This window comes from Lampris incognitus, chromosome 5, assembly GCF_029633865.1.
Source record: "Lampris incognitus isolate fLamInc1 chromosome 5, fLamInc1.hap2, whole genome shotgun sequence".
NCBI classification, from domain to species: domain Eukaryota; kingdom Metazoa; phylum Chordata; class Actinopteri; order Lampriformes; family Lampridae; genus Lampris; species Lampris incognitus.
The window spans coordinates 33,342,024-33,360,243 of record NC_079215.1 but is presented as its reverse complement, the minus strand read 5'-3'; the positions used below and the strand labels follow the sequence as shown (position 1 = coordinate 33,360,243).

At 39.9% G+C, this 18,220-nt stretch overlaps 1 protein-coding gene across 2 annotated transcripts; it reads left to right on the top strand.

Moving 5' to 3' along the window:
• The first annotated feature begins 123 nt into the window (after positions 1-123).
• Positions 124-16,772, top strand: acer2 (alkaline ceramidase 2). 2 transcript variants are annotated; one of them, XM_056280098.1, is made up of 6 exons: positions 124-455; positions 900-1,014; positions 5,330-5,471; positions 8,251-8,388; positions 12,052-12,189; positions 12,837-16,772. In XM_056280098.1, the coding sequence occupies exons 1-6, from the start codon at positions 342-344 to the stop codon at positions 13,021-13,023; spliced, it is 834 nt and encodes a 277-aa protein (XP_056136073.1). In that variant the 5' UTR covers positions 124-341; the 3' UTR covers positions 13,024-16,772. The 2 variants fall into 2 exon arrangements, with proteins under 2 accessions (XP_056136073.1, XP_056136074.1); XM_056280099.1 differs by lacking the exon at positions 8,251-8,388.
• The last annotated feature ends 1,448 nt before the right edge of the window (positions 16,773-18,220 follow it).

The window sequence follows — 18,220 nt, the reverse complement described above, 5'->3', positions numbered from 1 at the left end:
TAGATATCTCAGACATTTTGACAAAAAAGGTTTATCAACACAGTTGACACTGCGCATGCGTTGGTCGAAAGGTTGCCCGATATTACGACAAGCGGTTGTCACTAAATGGAGTTGAGCGTCACGGCAAGTGACAGATGGGAGGACGGCAATCCGACATCGATTTGTTTGATACAGCGCATACTGGGACTAGCAATACACACCGAGGCGAATATGTCAAAATTAGATATTTAGTCAGCCGGCCGTCCGTAATTGACCCCCCACCCCCCCAGCCCCGACTGCTTTATCTATAACGGTGACGGGGAGTCTCGTCTGCACTGTCCGCAGGAGGAACAAGTCAAGACATGAGCAACGTTAATCTTATTTTTTGGGACCAGTTGCAAGCTGGTAGCTCCGAGGTGGACTGGTGTGAAGGCAATTACCTTATCTACCCGAGCATTGCTGAATTTTACAACACGGTTGGTTGTCATAATTACATTTGTAGCCCCCTTTGTTGTCTCTGTTTGGTTTTGCACTATGCTCTTTTGTTTACAGCCACACGCACGCCGCTAAATGGCTCCGACGGCTTCTCGGTCGCGAGCTCAAGTGCGATCCTTGTTGTTATGATGTTAGACTTCGAACCGTTTGTAAAGTTCAAGGCACCAGTATACAACAGCGATTGTGCTTTGTGCAGCAATTACTGATGTAAATCATGGTAGAGTTTACAGATTAGTTTGCTGTTAGGTACCAGAATACCCATTTTCACTTTGTTTTTCTTGCTTCTCTGTGCTTGTAACTTCAAATACCACAGAGATTCTCCAAAATAGGACTGAGAATATTCATGGCACTTTTGAAAAGCATAACATTTGTTTGGTTAACGGCGATGTCATTGCTTACATGTTTCGCCTTATTTGTCATTTCAGATAAGCAACATATTGTTTTTTATTCTTCCGCCTATTTTAATGTGCTTGTTCCGCCAATATGCAACGCATTTCAACAGTGGGATCTACCTCATATGGATTCTGCTAGTTGTAGTTGGTAAGTTGTCTTCCACGTTGTCTCTTACCCCTTCATCTGTTTGTTACATTGAGGTCCCTCCATTAGTCTGAACCATAAATGTGGGTGATCAAACTAGACTGTTTGTTCTGTAAGATGACACGTGGAAAGAGACCACCTGAGATCATGACACCCCTTTAACATAAACAGTGGGCCCAAAATCCTTTTTTTTTAAATTTAGGTTTAAAAGAACCATATTCCAAATCAGATCAAATGTTATTTGTATGATTGAATGATTGTATAGCGCATTTCACAAAATGAATGTCTCAATGATGCTTCACGTAGAGGTTGGAGGACAATAAAATAAAAACAGATTTAATCATTACAATTCCTAAAATGTAAACATGTTAAAAGTGAAAAACAAAAATGAAATAAGATAAAAGGAATAAAAACAAAAAAACAAACCAAAATAAATATGTCAACCGTCAGACTTCCGAATCTTGACTGGCAGTTCATTCCATACCAGAGGGGCTCTATAAGCAAACACTGTACCACCCATCGTAACTTATCTGTTCTTAGTTTTAAAAAGTGAAAGCATAGACCACTGTATGACCCTGTTTTATTTATTTATGTATTTCTCATATTACAAGGTCAAAATGGCTCCCATTGAGTGAAAATCAAGAATGAAAACCAGTTTGAATACATATTTGAACACCTTATGATAAAACAACCTCGTAACATATGGGGGTTGGATGACTAAGCCTGTTGTCTAGTTAAGTTGACAGCATATCTACTTATGGAATAGTGTAACTGTATGTACCTTTCTGTCTGAGAGACAGTACAATGCCCTTTCCCTAACCGCTGTACTGAAAACACCCCTTTTGCACTGTCAGCATAGATAGAGAAAGTTTCATGAGAGGCAACCCCCACTGCTAATGTCCTTGAGAGGTGACCATAGGATTAGAGGACAGCATAAGTAGCCATTGTACAGACTTTCCCTAGAGATGAAGCCAGTGTCAGTCACAGCCACTGGAAAGCTTCATGATGTGTGAATCAAATGCTAAATAGGTAACTAAAGCTGAAACTAAACTGTTTTTTCCCCCAGTCTTTTGATCTGCGCATGAGAAAGAGAGCAGTCCGATATATTCTATGTAACCTCGTTTAAGAAGCAGGTCAATGTCTTTACATTGTTTAGCTCGCCCACTCCAATCTGTACATTTTGTGGTGTGGTGTACTTTTTTGCAGAATGGGATGTGTTACAAAGACCGAAGTGTATCAAATCAGGCATGCTTTATGCACAGGGCCATTTTATACATATATATATATATATAAAAATCCTGCTTTGAAAACCCCTGAAACTCTTCTACCATCTGTGGGGTTTAAAATGGAATCTGAGCACAATAGGAAAACAAAGTTGCATGTTCCACTATAAAAATAACTTCAGCTGCTTAGCCCAGTGCACTCTGGCCCGACTTGTGAGGTCAGTTTTTCAGATGTGCTTGAGGCCAAAAGTATTGGCAGTTTTCCCCATATTTTCTGCAATAAATGGAAACGGGAAAACATTTTGGCCCACATGTTTTTGTGGAGTTGATTTACTTAAAAAAGCGGATTAAAAAAAAAGAGTGAAGCAAAAAAAACTAAGCACTTTTTAATGAATAAAGGAGACACCGCTACCCATTTCCTGTGTAGCTGTGTCTCAGATTCATTTCACTTTACCTGTGTTAAACTGCAGATGACTTCTGAGGGGGCATTCACAATTAGTAAATTCTGAATCAATTTTTCTTAAACCAGGACAGGAAAAGAAACTTGATGTGGATATCAGAAATAAAATCATTACAAAGCATGGAAGTTTACTAAATTGGAAATCTATTTCCAAAGTCAGTGGAATTTCTGTTTTAACAAGCTCACAATCTGTAGCACATGGAACAATAGTCAAACTCTCAGGGCTTGGGTGTAAGAAGAAAACTGGCCACAGGACTCGGCAACAGTTCAATCAGGAGAGACATAGTGAATGTAAGTAAAGATCAAGTGGAAATTAAGTCATTTCAAGAAAGTCTTTGGCACTTAGACTCAACAGAGAGATTTTTTTTAATTGAGGGGTTTCAGCCCTGAGCAGCAGCATAATAAATCCCCCCATGGAGTCCAGACACTGGTGGTGGTGGCTGATTACTTCTGCTGAGATGATAAGGCTGATGATGCGGATGAGGCGATGAATCCAATGATCTGCAAGGACTAGGCGGTGATGGGGAGGTGAAGGGGCGCACATAACAGCAGCACGAACACACTAGAGGCGGAGAGAGAAACATATTTAAAATGACAGCAGCAAGATGATAGGCTAACCATGCAGGTGTGTTGCTGTGCTATTGGATAGATGAGAACAGTGATGTGAGCCGCTGATAGTGCAATTGACAGCTCCAGACAATGACAGCAAGGGAAAATATGGGTGAGCATGTATGAGAAATGAGAAGGGCAGGATAAAATAAGAAATACAACTACAGGCCCATGCATGCAAAAGCTAGTCTTCCAGATTGAACTTTTGTTAAAGCTCCATTTAGACAGAATTGTTGGAGGAAAAAATTGCCATGCACATCTGAGGAACTTAAGTTTGATCTGGGAAAGTCAGGTACAAATGTTTCAACTCATACCATCTGCAGGACACTAAACCAAAAAGTATGATGTAGTTTGATGCCCAGGGTACCCCACTGCTGAAGAAAAGACAAGATATATTAAAGCCTGACTGGCTTTATCTCCCAATCAAGCCTAAATCTTACTGTAAAAATATTCTGTTCACAGATCAAATAAAATTACAACTCTGGAAATGCAATTTGTCTAGGAGACAGGCAAATCAAGCATTTTTTGGAAAGAACAACTTCCTCACAATCAAACATGAAGGAGGTTTCATAAGCAGTTGAGTGGCTTTGCAGCCTCTAGTACTGGAGGCCTTGAACAAGTGCATGACATCATGAAACCCAAAGACTATCAAGACATTGCATGACATTGCTGAATGTAATATCCTGAAACTGGGCCTTCATCGAAGAGCTTGGTCCTCAAGCTGTTCCTAGAAGATCCTGAGGACCAAGATCATAATCCAAGAAGGTCCTTGGATTATGATCTCTAACATACGTTCAAAAAGCACTCAGGATTAGGTCAGAAAGAAATGACGGACTGTCCTGGAGCGGCCTGCAATGAGTACTGTTCTGAATTTCATGAGACGTTTATGCTTGCCTGAAAATGGCAGTGGGAAAAAGGTGCCCTGCAATCATTTAAGTATTAGAGTGGTTTGCTGTAGATCAGTGTGGAAAGGTGTCAGTGGGGAAAAAATGCCTTTTTGTAAACGACAATGCAAAGATTTACTTTTTTGGTTCACTATTTTCATTCTTCCTGAATTGTAAATCAACCTGATAAATGTGTGGGAGCCCAAATGTTACCCTGTTTCAGTTTATTTCATAAGAGAAGTTGAAAACTGCTATTGCTGCAGTGACAATAATTTTGGTCCAAAGTGCAGTTTTCAACATAACACTGAGTATATTTATGTATTTAGTATATTTATCTATTGGGTGTTAAAAGCATTCTGAAGTCACTAGATTGGATGTTCTCTTTAATGAAGTTCAGCTTTGTTCTCGGGTTACAGTGGCTCTATTGGATGATCGGAAATCCCTGAGTGCCCTAAAAAGTTGTTGTATTTAGAGTATCTAATGTCTGCAAGAAGCAGGGTCTTTCATTGAGGAATTTCTTGAAATGTAACAATGTCCTGTAGCGCTTCCTATGAAAACAGATCATCGTGATATGGGAGGGCCTGTGGGACCCTGATAACAAAGGGGCAATGACTGCTCCATCCTACTCAGAATTTGAACATTGTTGATTACAGGGCTGATTTGTAGTTAACCCTTTTAAATACCATTATAGTAGTATTTTAAGCCTTTGTTAAAAACAAAAAAACAAAGAGGAACTTGTACTCCTTATCTGTCAGCATTCCCTTTTATTACTGTTAATTTAATGGAGGAAGCTATTTTTTTTGCCTTGAACTGAGTCATAATGATGAGTGATAGACATCCTATCACACACACCATAAATCCATACCCCCACGATAATTTCCTGCCTGTGAGTGCAGTAATGGATTCCAGGGCCTGAACAGGGTTTGTTCCCTAATGATACACATTGTTTTCTCAACTGCATATTCAGTGAACTGTTTTCAATTCGATGTATGTTCGGTTATCATTCCTGCTGCCAGTTGACACACAGCATGGCTGATGGTGTTTTTTTTTCTTTCCTCCAAGCATCTTCAACAGCTTCAGGTCATTTTTTAAAAATTTATTTTCTGAGTTGGTATTTGTATTTCTTTTGTTCTCTCCTCTAGGTATTGGGTCTACATATTTTCATGCCACACTCAGCTTCCTTGGCCAAATGCTGGATGAGTTGGCCATCCTGTGGGTGCTAATGTGTGCCATTGGCATGTGGTTCCCAAAGAGATACCTCCCGAGGATGTTCAGGAAGGATCGGTAAGTTATTCATGCATGATACGTTGGATTGATTTCCATTTTTTATGCATCTCTTTCAGATGTCAAAAGATTTCTAACCTACTTGCAATGTGTATTGTGTCATACTATTTGAGCAATATTACAGCTATGTTGGACATGGCTACATAAAACACTACGTGTCGGGTGCATTTTAATAAATTGAATTTAAATAAAAACAAATATTTTTTTATTTTAAATATTAAATATAATATTTAAATAAAATTTTTACATTTAATTTAAAATTAGATTTAAATAGAAAACTTCAATATTTACTAATGAACGCAGCACAGACAATGAGGGTTCATACGGGGAGGTTCTATTTTAGATTGAATTCTTTATAACATGTATGTTATGAAGATTAAAGTTACGTATTAATTATAAATAAACATTAACAGACATTTCCTAACGATAATTTCTGTGAATCAAATCAATATAAAGTGCATCCGGAAAGTATTCACACCCCTTCACTTTCCCCACATTTTCTTATGTAACAGCCTTATTCCAAAATGGATTAAATTCCTGTTTTTCCCTCATCAATCTACACACAATATCCCATAATGACAAAGTGAAAAAGGTTTTGTAGAAATTTTTGCAAATGTATTAAAAATAAAAAACTGAAATATTGCATGTACATAAGTATTCACATCCTTTGCTATGACACTCAAAATTGAGCTCAGGTTCATCCTGTTTCCACTAATCATCCCTGAGATGTTTCTACATCATGATTGGAGTCCACCCGTAGTAAATTCAATTGATTGGACATGATTTGGAAAGGCACACACCTGTCTATATAAGGTCCCACTGTTGACAGTGCATGTCAGAGCAGAAACCAAGCCATGAAGTCAAAGGAATTGTCTGTGGACCTCCGAGACAGGATTGTTTCGAGGCACAGATCTGGGGAAGGGTACAAAAAAAAATCTACAGCTTTGAAGGTCCCGAAGAACACAGTGGTCTCCATCATTCGTAAATGGAAGAAGTTTGGATCCACCAGGACTCTTCCTAAAGCTGGCCGCCCAGCCAAACTGAGCAATCGGGGGAGAAGGGCCTTGGTCAGGGAGGTGACCAAGAACCCGATGGTCACTCTGACAGAGCTCCAGCGTTCCTCTGTGGAGATGGGAGAACCTTCCAGAAGGACAACCATCTCTGCAGCACTCTACCAATCAGGCCTTTATGGTAGAGTGGCCAGACAGAAGCCTCTACTCAGTAAAAGGCACATGACAGCCCGCTTGGAGTTTGCCAGAAAGCACCTAAAGGACTCTCAGACCATGAGAAACAAGATTCTCTGGTCTGATGAAACCAAGATTGAATTCTTTGGCCTGAATGCCAAACGTCACGTCTGGAGGAAACCAGGCACCTCTCATCACCTTGCTAATACCATCCCTACAGTGAAGCATGGTGGGGACAGCATCATGCTGTGGGGATGTTTTTCAGTGGTAGGAGCTGGGAGACTAGTCAGGATCGAGGGAAAGATGAATGGAGCAAAGTACAGAGAGATCCTTGATGAAAACCTGCTCCAGAGCGCTCAGGACCTCAGACTGGGGCGAAGGTTTACCTTTCAACACGACAACGACCCTAAGCACACAGCCAAGACAACGAAGGAGTGGCTTCGGGACAAGTCTGTGAATGTCCTTGAGTGGCCCAGCCAGAGCCCAGACTTGAACCCCATTGAACATCTCTGGAAAGACCTGAAAATAGCTGTGCAGCAACGCTCCCCATCTAACCTTACAGAGCTCGAGAGGATCTGCACAGAAGAATGGGAGAAATACCCCGAATATAGGTGTGCCAAGCTTGTAGCTTCATACTCAAGAAGACTTGAGGCTGTAATCGCTGCCGAGGGTGCCTCAACCAAGTACTGAGTAAAGAGTGTGAATACTTATGTACATGCAATATTTCAGTTTTTTATTTTTAATGAATTTGCAAAAATTTCTACAAATTTTTTTCACTTTGTCATTATGGGGTATTGTATGTAGATTGATGAGAAAAAAAAGGAATTTAATCCATTTTGGAATAAGGCTGTAACATAACAAAATGTGGGGAAAGTGAAAGGGTGTGAATACTTTCCGGATGCACTGTATATCATTACGTTAACAAAATAATAGAAAACAGTAGAGCACCGAAAACATCGGGCCACTCCAGTGAATGTTTGCAGAAATGAGGGTCCCCATACAGGACATCTGTAGTAAGCATGTGTGGAGCCCCTACATTCCCCAATGGTTTGCAGCACTGAGGGTCTTAATACAGGTTAACAACAGCTACATTTTCCAAACATTTTAGTGTGATTTGATTCATTTAACATAAATTTTGTCCATTTCAGTAAGAATTATTTCCTTCTTCCATTGAGCAAGGTTATTTGTTGGGTTCCCTTTTGGCCAATATTTGTAAAGTCATGTGTCCACTGGTATGGGCAGTGTTTAATTATAGGCCTGTTCAAGTTAGCTGACGCCACTAAAAGCTGCATCACATGTCTTTACTTCTCTTTCCATTGTCACAGAGCCATCATGCTGCTTTTCACCTTAGGTTTGTCACATCAAAGATGAAGCCATTGCTTTTATACACTGCTTGAATTTTGGTCTTGTGAAACTGTGTTTTATGTTGTATGTTATCAGCTAAGATTGAATTGGTAAGAATAGCAATATCTAAAAAAAAATTAAAAAAAATACAAGTGCTTTGTCACAAAAGTCTGGGTCTTCCATTAATTGCATTTCATTTGCTATTCATAGAAGACATCAATGATGCCTATTGCTTTGCTTTTCCCATTCAGGTCAAGGTTCAAAGTGGTCATTGGCATCTTGTCTGGCATTACCACTGGGTTGGCATTTGTTAAACCTGTTGTCAACTCATTGTCACTAATGACCTTGGGCATCCCCTGCACTGCACTGCTCATTACCGAGCTCAAAAGGTTAGTTTAGCACATTGAATGCGCTATAAAAAGCACAAATACTATATGTATGCATGTTTAGGAGTGAGCATGGGTGATGATGCATGGGAACGAGTGATGTTTGCAGTGCATGTGTGTCTGTGCTTGTGCAAAGAGCAAACTCCATATCCCCATGTTAGGATATTGTCAGACTGAGTTGTATGATTTGACAGAAGGACATCAGAGATGACGCTCACATTTCATCATCAGAGTTCATGTGGGTAGTCGTCAGTCACGAGTAACCTTTGGCCTATTGTTCCCACACTGACCGCCATAATATGCTGCTGTTGGTTTCCTTGCCATTCTCCTAGATAATTTATGATGTGAAAGAATGGTATAAAACACAAACATCCAGCTGTGCTTGTTTATTTTGTATCGATGCACTTGTGTTCAAGCACATTTATGTGTACTTTGTGTCTCGGTAATGAAGGGGCCTGCTCCATTTTCCAATTCCCACAACCTTGACTCACTGCCTTCATTCATCTATTGTTAAACCTTTTGGTAATTCTTGACATACTTGGCGATGCCAGTCATCTATACTGGCTGTTGTTTTTGTTCTGATAAGTGGGTAAGACTTCCTGTTGCCTTGACTGATTGACTGCCCCTGTTTGGGGAGTTTATTGGTAACTGTTTTCAGAAAGACTGGTGCACAAGTGTTTTTTTTGTTTTTTTTTCACAAAACCACTACTTTGGCAACAAAAAAAAGGTAATGTAATTGGTGGTGCACAGATACTAGTAGTAGGTATTGACCTTAGTGCACAATTACATGTCAGTGGCTTAGGCTGGAGCTGCCAAAACTGTACAGTGTTGATGCTGAAATACTTAGAAAATGTGAAATTAAACATTTTGATATATATATATATATATATATATATATATATATATATATCTCCGTAGAATATGAAGTATGTTTTCAAAATAAATGGGAAGATGCAATATCTATCTATACATATCCTTGAAAATGTAGGTTATTGCTCTACCTATCTTTTTCCTCCCGTCTTTCTGTTGTCTCCTGATCAAGGTCACAAGTGTTCATATTAATTTTATAGTTTTCATATTTCTTCATCAAGCAAGGTTGTTGGGAGTCATCGTCTCTTGACGACATATTCACAGCACAGTCAAAGTTGATCAGATCACAACAGGAAGAGCTCTTCTCTAAATCGTCTACACACTGCGTCTTGCTTCGCTTCCTCCATATACAAGTGTTTCCTTCGTCCATTCCCCAGAGTAAAAGAAGCTTTGCAGTCATTTTTTATCCTAAATAGACTAAATGCTTTACCAGTTAGTCATCTCTACCACGAAACGGTCAACTCTGCTTGTAACACCACCTGACGTTACCCTACATGAGTCATATTTTATTTGCTTTGGTTTTGCTGCTTGTGGTCGCAATATGCCGTGGGTCCTCTGTAGGGTTTCTTTTGCTGAGCGAGTTGCTGCTGATGTTTACTTTCTGTTAGTGTGTGTTGGTAGGTGAAGATGGGTGATGGCTTACTTTAAGGCAGTTCTTTGACGCAGTGGTTTGTGTTATTGGTTTGTAGTGTCGCAGTGGTTAGCGTTGTCGCCTCACAGCAAGAAGGTCCTGGTTTTTAACCCCAGGGTTGTCCAACCTTGGGGGTTATTCCAGGTCATCCTCTGTGTGGAGTTTGTATGTTCTCCCCATGTCTGTGGTGGGTTTTCTCCGGGTGCTCCGGTTTCCTCCCACAATCAAAAAGACATGCATGTTAGGGTCAATACTTCTGTCTGTGCCCCTGACCGAGGCATGGCAAGACAAACTGGAGTTGGTCCCCGGGCGCTGCACGGCATCTGCCCACTGCTCCTAGCTACACAGCTATGATGGATTAAATGCAGAGCGTAATTTCCCTATGGGGATCAATAAAGTATCTCAAAATCAAAAATCAAATCAAAAACTATATTGGTTGATTGATACAGATGCGGGTTCATCTCTTCAGTCGACATAGACAGTGTTAAAACCCAACATCTACTGATATGATGTAGGGCTGACACGCTCACATCCTTTTTCCTTCCTGAAAATTAAAAGAAAAAACAAAACATTTGCACGTCATGTCATTATTTTCAAACTTCCTTTTGCTGATATGCAGCCAGGATGATAGATTGCTTTTTTTTTTGTTGTCTTGGGGCCTGTTAAGTAAGATAGTGTCAGGTTGCACTAAATGACTCCATGTACCCCAACTAGCTGTGTTGTCCAGGAAAAAGACAATGGTTATGCAGAATGAAACCTCAAAATTGTGAAATTTTTTGTGTTTGTCAAGTACTCTGCTTTTTAACCAAAGGTGGCAAAACTGTTTTTCAAAGTATCATGCCACTGTGCATCGTGTGTTTATACACAGTCTAAATGAACTGTAAACTTGCCCTGCCCTGTCTTTTTGTTTTGTTACCCAGCATGTCCTTCACCTCGGCTGTAGGGCTGTGATTGGTATGTCTGAGGAGGACAAGGCTAAGAATAGCTATTCAGCTCTGTGGATTAGTGCACGTCGCTTTGGGTCAGTGGTGGAGTCATTTGGAGACATTCATGCTGTATGCCAGACCAAAACATTTTGTGCTGGTACAAATCAAGTAAAGCTCAGCAAAACAAATTCAGCACAAATAGCAAGGTGTTTTGCACACTAAACACAGTAATTACTGGTTGATTTTCAGTCTAAATTCACACGATTACATCGCATTGTACAATATATGTAGAGTAAAAAAAAATCTATTTCCTCTTATCTCAATTAGTGGATCTATTTATGAAAACAAATACATACATGCAAATGCCAGTGTATCTTTTATTATTTTTTTAGACCCCCCCCCTTTTCTCCCCAATTATACTTGGCCAATTACCCCATTTTCCAAGCTGTCCCCGTCGCTGCTTCACCCCCTCTGCCGATCCAGGGAGGGCTGCAGACTACCACATGTCTCCTCCGATACATGTGGAGTCGCCAGCCGCTTCTTTTCACCTGACAGTGAGGAGTTTCACCAGGGGGACGTAGCATGTGGGAGGATCACGCTATTCCCCCCAGTTCCCCCCTCCCGAACAGAGGCCCCGGCTGACCAGAGGAGGCGCTAGTGCAGCGACCAGGACACATGACCACATCAGGCTTCCCACCCGCAGACGCAGCCAATTGTTTCTGTAGGGACGCCCGACCAAGCCGGAGGTAACACAGGGATTTGATCTAGCGATCCCCGTGTTGGTAGGCAACGGAATAGACTGCCACGCCACCTGGACGGCCCCAAACCTCATTATTTGTGTGCATTGCCTTGGCTATGTTGCTCTTTTTCTTGTTCATGAAAGTGCCAAGAGAACTACAGCACAGACTGCTGGGCTATTACCATGAGATGTGTCTGCAGGACAGCAGGCACAATAGATGAAATCAAACAGGAATTAAACTTAAATGCAAAGCAGTAAGACAAAGGGCATACTGTTAATTTGTCGTTTGTCAGTGTGTCTGGGTGTGCATGAATGTAAGTGTGTTTGGATTACGATGGAAAATGTAGATAATATATGCATGAAAGAGTTAACACTATTTGGTAACACATACGTACCTCAAATTTAATCCTGATTACACTGCAGCCATGACCTGGACCATATTTTTTCTCTTGCTAACGATGATCTGTGCATTAACTTTCCAGTCTCTTTGGTCTATGCAGGTGTGAGAACCCCCGTGTCTTCAAGCTGGGACTAATTTCAGGGATATGGTGGGCACTTGCTCTCCTCTGCTGGATCAGTGACCGGATATTCTGTGAAATGTGGTCCTCTGTCAACTTTCCCTACTTACACTGTGCTTGGTAAGCCTGAAACCAAATGAAGAGATACTATATTGTGTAGGAGTTCGCTTACGCTGCTGCACTTGTGAAAAATATCACACTCTTGTTAAACATAAGCGGATGATAACACTGTTCAAAAAGCACTTTGCTGTCTGGCGTGAGCTGTTCTTACTGTTAAACAACTACTTGTCACTGAATGATTACTACCCCTGCAAGTTCATGGCATGGTGGCTCAGTGGTTAGCGCTGTTGCCTCACAGCAAGAAGGTCCTGGGTTCGAACACCGGGGTTGTCCAACCTTGTGGGTCATCCCAGGTCGTCCTCCATGTGGAGTTTGTATGTTCTCCCTGTTTCTGTGGTGGGTTGTCTCCGGGTGCTCCGGTTTCCCCCACCATCAAAAACACATGCATGTTAGGGTTAATACTCCTGTCTGTGCCCCTGACCGAGGCATGGCAAGACGAACTGGAGTTAGTCCCCAGGCGCTGCACTAGGGGCTGCCCACTGCTCCTAGCCACACAGCTAGGATGGGTTAAATGCAGAAAAAGAATTGCCCCACGGGGATTAATAAAAGTAGTAAAAAACAAAACAAAAAAAGGTCATAGATATGTATACTTTTTGTTTCGTTTGTCAAGATATTTTGGTTCATCCAAATTCTTCTTGGCTCAACAGGCACATCCTCATTTGCCTAGCTTCCTACCTGGGCTGCGTGTGCTTTGCTTACTTTGATGTGGCAACGGAGGCCCCGGAGCAAGGTCCTGTCATCATGTTCTGGCCTAATGAGAAATGGGCCTTCATTGGGGTGCCCTATGTCACCTTGCTATGTGTCCACAAGAAGTCTTCTATCAAGGTGACCTAAGTTGAACAATCTCACCAGGACTGTCTTCACAACATAGACACAAGGTATTTCTTCCATACTTTGAGTCCACCAGCGCTTTAGTGACTGCATAGCGTAAATTATGTATATTTTGACTGATAATAAGGACTAACCTTTTCTTTTCTCCCTGTTGGATTTCTGGTCTCTTCTGTGTTACATAGCAGTGTTTATGCAACTCTTTGTCTAAAGCACAAAAGGCGTGCCAAGGTTTTCTGCCTCGGTGATGTATGTAGAGTGACAAATTCAACAAGAACATTGTCCCGTTATGTTTGTACATGCACACCAGTTTGATTCTTCGGCTTTGTACAGGAGAGCATGCGTTCCATTGAGAGTACAGATGTGTTCTTTATGCATTTCAAGGTTCTACTGAGAACACTTATTTCATGGTAAACCCTTTACTCCAAGAGCCTCATAATGATTATTGCCTTAAAAACATAGTTGTAGCATCTCATAGGTGCAGTTCAGTAGTTAATCATTACAAAATAATTTGCAAAAGCAATAAGACACTGGTGACATTAACTGCTCTTGATGTGTAGGGGCATTAAAGCTCCATGGTGACATTTTGGTTACCCACTGAGCACACTATGCTCAGTGAGTAAATCAGCAAGCTGCTATTAAGTGTTCTGTAAGGTATTACAGAAGCCTTACAAGAACATCATTCATGTAAAGCCTTGTGTATGTTCAGCACATAATGGCTTCAATGTTCCTTACTCTGCCAACTGTTAAGGCTGATCGTCTCCTTGTGTAGGTAATTGATTTCCAGCATGACAGAGTGAGCTTTCAGGATTTTTTTTTTTTAAGTGAATAGATTTCTGTATTTCATTAACTCATAATCTGATGTAGTTATTTAAAGGAACATTTTATGATGAAACATTTTCACTGCCTATATTTGCATTACTCTCTTGGAGCCAGCTAACTTTCGACAAAGCACAAAAAGTAGCTATTTTGTAAAAGCTATGTTAACAATATTTACAGTGTGAAAGGATTGTTGGTACTGTCTATTGCCTTTAGAGTCAGCACCGTACAGTCTACGGGTTTCCTTCTTTTTTCTTTATAATATATTTTTCCCCATTTTTCTCCCCAATTGTACCTGGCCAATTACCCCACTCATTCTGAGCTGTCCTGGTCGCTGCTCCACCCCCTGTGCCAATCTGGGGAGGTCTGCAGACTACCACATGCCTCCTCCGATACATGTGGAGTTGCCAGCCACTTCTTTTCACCTGACAGTGAGGAGTTTTGCCAGGGGGACGTAGCGCGTGGGAGGATTGCGCTATTCCCCCCAGTTCCCCCTCCCCCCAAACAGGTGCACCGACCGATCAGAGGAGGTGTTAGTGCAGCAACCAGGACACATACCCACATCCGGCTTCCCATCCGCAGATACGGCCAATTGTGTCTGTAGGGACACCCGATCAAGCCAGAGGTAACGCAGGGATTCGAACTGGAGGTCACCATGTTGGTAGGCAACGAAATAGACCGCTACACTACCCGGATGCCCCCTACAGGTTTCCTTTAACCAGAGACAGGCTTTACCTTCACTTTCAGCTCATTGACATTATTCAGTCTGAAGATGCTCCAGCCCCCCCCCCCCCCCCCCGATACATTTGACCTCGCATCTCAGAGGTTGAGAACGCTTCTTTGTGAACTTCACCCTGGACCACATTGTCAGCTTTTAAGTTGCGCAGATGGTTTATTCGTTTATTCGGGGTGTAACAGCAGGCGGTGCCATCTTCAGCCCCGATAATCTTAACAACGAGCTTAAAGGGAAGGCACGGAAACCTGTAGACTGTAGTGTTGATTCTGAGTGCGACTGTCAGCACAAGCAATATTTTCTCATTACAGGGATTCGTTTGAGTCACCATTAATATCAAAATATTGTTTAATGCAGCTTTAAAGTGCTGAACATCAAATGTGAAGTTATTAACAATAAATTTGTCAGGTGTAATATTCTCCTGTAACAGTAAGTGCAGTAAAAAATGACTTTTCAAAGGTAGATCTTGTGGAAAATAATTTTAAAATAATGTGTGGAAAAAAGTGGAAAATATTTTGTGATGATAACTTTTAAGTTAAACTTTTTCTCTCGTTGCCATTTCTCAAACCTCTGCTCCAGTGATTTTAGCGATAGCATTACCTTTGCTCCTGTAACCAAACAGTGATAGACAAAGGATGTACCTGTGAAATCCTTTTCAAAAGTTGTTCTACGATACAGCATCTCTCTTTGATGTAGAAAAAGCTCTGATGCAGACATTTTTTTCAGACATTACATGAGAAACATCTCGAGAAGATGGGTTATTTTACTTCTCATAGCTTGTACTATAGACTAGGCCTAGACGTTTTAGGCTCTACATTTTACACACTGGCAATAACAAGTAAGTAATGGGAGAAGCCTTAATGAAGCACAATGTAAACCTATGAACAAACATTGGGTTCAGTCAGTGTACTTGCATTACGTTCTGAAACTTGTTTTGAATTTCAGAAGTTCTCATTTTTGGAGGGACTATTTACTCAGTGTGATGTGCATCATGTACAGTGGATAGAAATTTGGGACTGGTTAGTTTTTAGGACACCTGACGACCTATTAAGTCCAACACAGAAAAATCTGCGTGCAGAATTTACATGTTGAGGATATCATCTGTTGTACAAAAAAATACTATAACTGAAAAACAAAGCATTTTCACCTCAAACCACCATTTTTCACACGGCTGTTGTAAACTGCCTCGGTCTACTCTGTTAAAGCCACGATAACTTTAACAGTTAGCTGGAAACTCCGATCCATCAAATTTCAAATATATGAAGGCTATCACAATGTACAAAGACAGGGAAGAAGAAAGAAATATTCTTTGTTTTCTGAGGTTTTGAAGTAATATTTGTAACAAACGGAAGTTTTGTTTTTTTTAAAGCCAAAACGAGAATTTATATTTTTGCCAGCAAAGCTCAGCCAAATTTAAGGCAAATGTCTAAAGGGTGCATGATTTCAGTATTGTATTATTAGTATGTTTTTACTTTCATCAATTCTAAAAAAAAAGAAAAGAAAAAAAGAGGTTCCTCAATTGTTTTTTTTTTTTCTCTATGCAATTTCAGAAGAACGTTTGAGGACCCTTTCATAACAGTGTTGATTTTATAAAAGTGACTGATTATAAAGTGCAACAGTTTGAATTTTGTGAATGTGAATGGACATGATTTGATCCTACTGAATCATTTAACTGATCCATCCATGCAAGGTGCTTTATTTCTATAAACCGTCTAGCATCCACACACAGCCTACCAAGTTTATGATATTCAGCAGTAATGTTGGCCTGCTCTAGCTATATCGCGTTATGTGGTATAATTTTACACAGCAGGTGTTCGTTCACATGGAGGTTTCAAGAGCCAAATATCTATTTAGAAAGGCTTGGTTTGAATACTTAAGGAATGCGTTTGATGTTTTTTAATAAATGGGTTAATTTCACAAAGAGGACATCAAAGTCTTGACATTAGCTGAAAGAAATAAAGCTAGTACCTTGTTTATTGCTATCTTATGTATTATGATATTCATCTTTATATGAGCTGTGGTTATGATGGCTAAATATTTGTCAGTTTGTCGACAACGAATTTTTCTCAGTCTATCTCTACCTACAATGAAAGTAGATATATTGCACAAAGTATTTATTTTCCTAATTTATCCAGTGTGAAGACATTTCTTTATACTATAACGTCGTTTTTATTGTATTATTTTTATACAATAAACTACCTTTACGCAATACACTGTGCCATTGACTTTTGTGTTATTTTCCCTCCCGTGTTACATGACTGACATGTTGTAATAGCATGTTTCTGTCAAAGCACTCGTCGAGCCTGCAGCTCAGTTTGATTTCTCAGCATGATTTGTAACACAAATGCCATGGTTGCTTGAACCAGAGGCCCGTATGGCAGGCCATTTTACCACTTATTCATTGTAAGGCACTAGTCACCAACATCTAAACACTAGTACTTGTTTTTTAAACACTAGTCACTATTCTGACTGTCACTGTTGTAACTCACTAGTTGCTAAAAATTAGATACTAGGTATATTACAATAAGCATTAGTTACTAATTTGACTATGACTAGTCACTTTTCTCTTACTAGTAAAGATTCAATAAACACTAGTTCTTTTATTTACAAATAGCAAACCTAAAAAGCATTAGTACTTATTCTAATAGAATTTTTCTTAGCTACTAGTAACTTCACAATAGAGAATACTGTTTTAAAAAAGTAAGTACTTGCATTTAATCTTTAGTGACTAGAGCCTAAACAGACCATAGTCCACTAGCCAAATGCAACCCACCATAAAAAGATGGCTGGGGTAATTAGGCACTACTCACTAAAACTTAAACAGTAGTATGTATTGTCTTAAATACCAGTGGTTATTTTGGCTGTCACATGACACTATTGTAAAGTCACTAGTTGGTAAAAATGTCTCTTAAGACAATTCTCCTAGTATTTATTGATATATTAGTAACTAGTATGTGTTAATGCCACTTGCTGTTCTAGTATTTACTAGTGAATGTACCACTGTTACTAATTGCTTTTGAATGAAGCCTAGTAGGTTTTTAAAAATGACTGGTTGCTATTCAGTTCATATAACTTGTATCCAATTTTTTAGCAACTAGTGATTTTACAATAGTGACGAGTGTTTAAAAAATAAGCACTTGTCTTTTTTTTTATTAGTGCCTTAAATGAATAAATAATAAAATGGCCTGTCATGCCCTTAGTCAGTAACTGTTTTGCTTTTCTCAGACAAAACTGTTTGACACTGAGGTGTTTATGTTTGCACCATAAATAAATTAAATTAAATGTCAGTAAAACAGTTAACACACTATAAGGCTATATACATTTTATGTGAACCACCCTTTTCTTAACCTAAAGAAACTGCATATGCTTGAAAACATTAAAGTTTTGTGTTACAGGCAGAGGCTTCTCTTGCTAAAGTGTTTATTCTATGCAGATTAGTTTTTTAAATGTCACAGTTCATATCTGGATGCAGCCTAGATAACTTGTCAGTTCTTATGCGTTTTATTGATGCTTGTAAAGCTTTTGATCGTGTCAATCATAGAACGTTTGTTAAATTGAGTCAAAGAGAGGTGCCTAAATAAAATTGTGAGAATTCTGGTTTATTGGTATGCCTACCAGATTATGCAAGTAAAATGGGGTAATAGTGTTTCA

Coding starts and splice junctions, on each gene's coding strand:
- acer2 (XM_056280098.1), top strand. CDS start 342: ATGAGCAACGTTAATCTTATTTTTTGGGACCAGTTGCAAGCTGGTAGC. Junction 5,472..8,250: donor AGGATGTTCAGGAAGGATCG/GTAAGTTATTCA, acceptor TTTCCCATTCAG/GTCAAGGTTCAAAGTGGTCA. Junction 8,389..12,051: donor CTCATTACCGAGCTCAAAAG/GTTAGTTTAGCA, acceptor TGGTCTATGCAG/GTGTGAGAACCCCCGTGTCT.